The sequence below is a fragment of the Octopus bimaculoides genome, chromosome 23, assembly GCF_001194135.2.
Source record: "Octopus bimaculoides isolate UCB-OBI-ISO-001 chromosome 23, ASM119413v2, whole genome shotgun sequence".
Taxonomy (NCBI): domain Eukaryota; kingdom Metazoa; phylum Mollusca; class Cephalopoda; order Octopoda; family Octopodidae; genus Octopus; species Octopus bimaculoides.
In genome coordinates, this window is record NC_069003.1 from 21,155,491 (window position 1) to 21,158,220 (window position 2,730).

Genomic DNA, 2,730 nt, shown 5'->3' on the forward strand with positions numbered 1-2,730 from the left:
ATATGTATATGTATATGTAAAAAAATACAAAATGGGACAAGAACGCAAAACGTCCAGACAGTTAGGTGATACAAGAAAGGGACAACAAAACATCCCGATAGACGACACAAAGAAAACAAGGACGGGTCATTTGGAGTTTTGTTTCCTCAGTCGGGTTCCAGATTATCTTTGCAATTTCGGCTGGTTATACTCGAGATTCCTCCAATCTGGCCAGCCCCAAGGAAAAACTAAGCTAAGAGCCTTAAATTCCTTGGAAGAAAGCAGCGAATGTGAAACTGTTAATCCAGACACTTCTTTTTATCTCTTTCCAATTTTTTCGTCTCTTTGTTTTCTTTCCTGATTCCTTTCTTTTGAAGAACGTAGACTCATAACATCAAAGACTTTTCCATTTTTCCTGAGCATCAAACTAATACACCCTCTTTGTTGTTCTCCCACCTGTCTCTGTCTTTTGTTTTTTGTACATTTGAACCACACGCACACATATATATATATGAGAGAGAAACAGAGAGAGTAAGACAAATAGACAGATAAATAGCGATACTAAGACAGGAAGACAAATGGAGAGAGAGAGAGAGAGAGAGAAAGAGGCGAGGGTTTAAGGAAACAAGGTATGAAGATTAAGAGATTAAAAAAAAAAACAAGATTCATCTTCTACATGGCACCTACCCTTGGTGTGGCAAAAGTCTTCACAAAGTCTATTTCGTTGTCTGAAAGGATGTCATGATAAACTACTAGCCAGGGATCCAAGTGCATCTCTTCCTCCTTGACTCGGGCTAAATACAAATATGGGTTGCCATACCAGGCATACTTGCACTTTAGTTTGTGGGCATTTTTGATTGGCTGTAAAAATTTGGACAAATAAGAAAAGAAAGACATTAAATAAAAAGAAATAATTAATAGTTTGAGCAATGCGTAGTCAAGAGTACACACACACACACACATGCATATGTATATATATATCTGACAAGCTTCTATCAGTTTCCATCTACCATATCCACTCCCAAGGCTTTAGTCAATGCAGGATTATAGTAAAAGACACTTGCTCAAGTTGCTGTGCAGTGGGATTAAACCCAAGATCACATGGTTGGAAGTCAGCTTCTTAACTACAGTCATACCTACACCAATTTACCTATCTGTCTGTCTGTCTATACACACATACACACACACACACATTAGTTGAGAGACATTACTCTTTCCCCTGCTCATTCTTACTCTTTTTCACTCTACGTCTCTACCTCTCTCTTTCTCTCTCCTTCTTGCCCATGTACCTCTCTCTTTCTCTCTCCTTCTTGCCCATGTACCTCTCTCTCTCTCACCCTCTACTCAATATCTTGACATTTTGGAAACTACCCTTAACCATGATATCCACTGTGACCCCTTCTCATAGCAAGGGTCAAAGAGAAAACAAAGAGACACCCACAACAAATTAAACAAAACAACCAACTACTACAAGGAACCTCAATAAAAACAGACCCTAGTCAGAACTCACCATAATTTCTTCCCCTCGGCACAGGCTCTCATATGCATAGAACTCTTCAGAGTTACGGTAGTCATCGATGTGGCGAGGATTCTTCACTCGTTGTAATCCAGTGTCACCACGTCTTTGTGCTGCTTTAACTTTATCTTCTTCAAGCATTTTTTCAAAGTAGAATTTATTATTTTTGGCTCTCTGATGAGTAGGATCTGGAGAAGAGGAATGAACAAAAACAACAATAGCAATAATTAAACAAACAAACTATGCTTAACAATCTGACATTACCTTTTTGACATTCTGTGTCATACTGGATCTCACTAAGAACTATGTTAAGGGTACACGTGTTTGTGGAGTACTCATCCACTTGCTAGTTAATTTCACAAGGAGGCTGCTCCATTGACCAGATCAACTGGAACATTCATCACAAAGGAGAATGTTACCCATTTTTGTCCTGTCTTGCAACCCCAAGGCTTTATGTTGTATATGTATTATCATTATTAACTGTTGTCTTTGTGTGGCCCTAAGCCTTTATTCTGTTTATTGTTTTGCCCCACGTCCGTCCATTAACGGTCTTGTCTCGAAACTTGTTTCGTTCTGTTATGTTTAGGTCCCATTTCCGGCAAGTTTCTTGTCAGTGCCACCAGAGTGGAAGCAATATTATCAATAATGGCTGAAATTGTGTTTGACTCCTCTGACCAATAACTGATGAGGAGCTGGTGACCTTCTGTGTTTTCTGTCCAGCTGGGTATTCAGAATATGTTCATTTGTTTATTTAATACACATTTTCTTTAATTATATCAGGTCATACCATAAGTTCTGTCCGATTTTACCTTTTTTGAAATTGAATGAAATTTAATAGTATTATAGAATGTCTAATGGAATTAAAAATTATTTTTATGCCTTTGTGTATATTTAAACTAATTAAATATTATTTTACAGAATAATAGAATTAAAATTCCTTTGATCAAACCCCTTTCTAACATGGACGTATCCAAAGAGCATTTAAGGCACATAATGCTTTATGAGTACAAAAAGGAAACTCTGCAGCCGAAGCAACTCGAAACATACACTCAGTTTATGGGAAAGAATGCTTGAATGAAAGAACTTGCAGAAGATGGTTTGCAAAATTCAGAAGTACAGATTTTAGCCTTGAAGATGAAGATCGAACAGGATGATAAGCTCCTTGGGGCATTACTTGAAGAAAATCCTGCACGATAAAGTGTAGTATATTGCCACTTAAGTGTGGCTGACCCCTA

General features: G+C 37.7%; 1 protein-coding gene across 1 annotated transcript in view; it reads right to left on the minus strand.

Annotated features, from left to right (window-relative positions):
- The window catches only part of LOC106882470 (prolyl 4-hydroxylase subunit alpha-1), a 100,240-nt gene that overhangs the window by 38,440 nt on the left and 59,070 nt on the right, over positions 1–2,730 (minus strand). The window contains exons 5-6 of the mRNA XM_052976157.1: positions 1,490–1,735; positions 667–840 (exon numbers count right to left, since the gene is read on the minus strand). Coding sequence (XP_052832117.1) covers positions 667–840; positions 1,490–1,735 — 420 coding nt within the window. The remainder of the gene's footprint in view (positions 1–666; positions 841–1,489; positions 1,736–2,730) is intronic.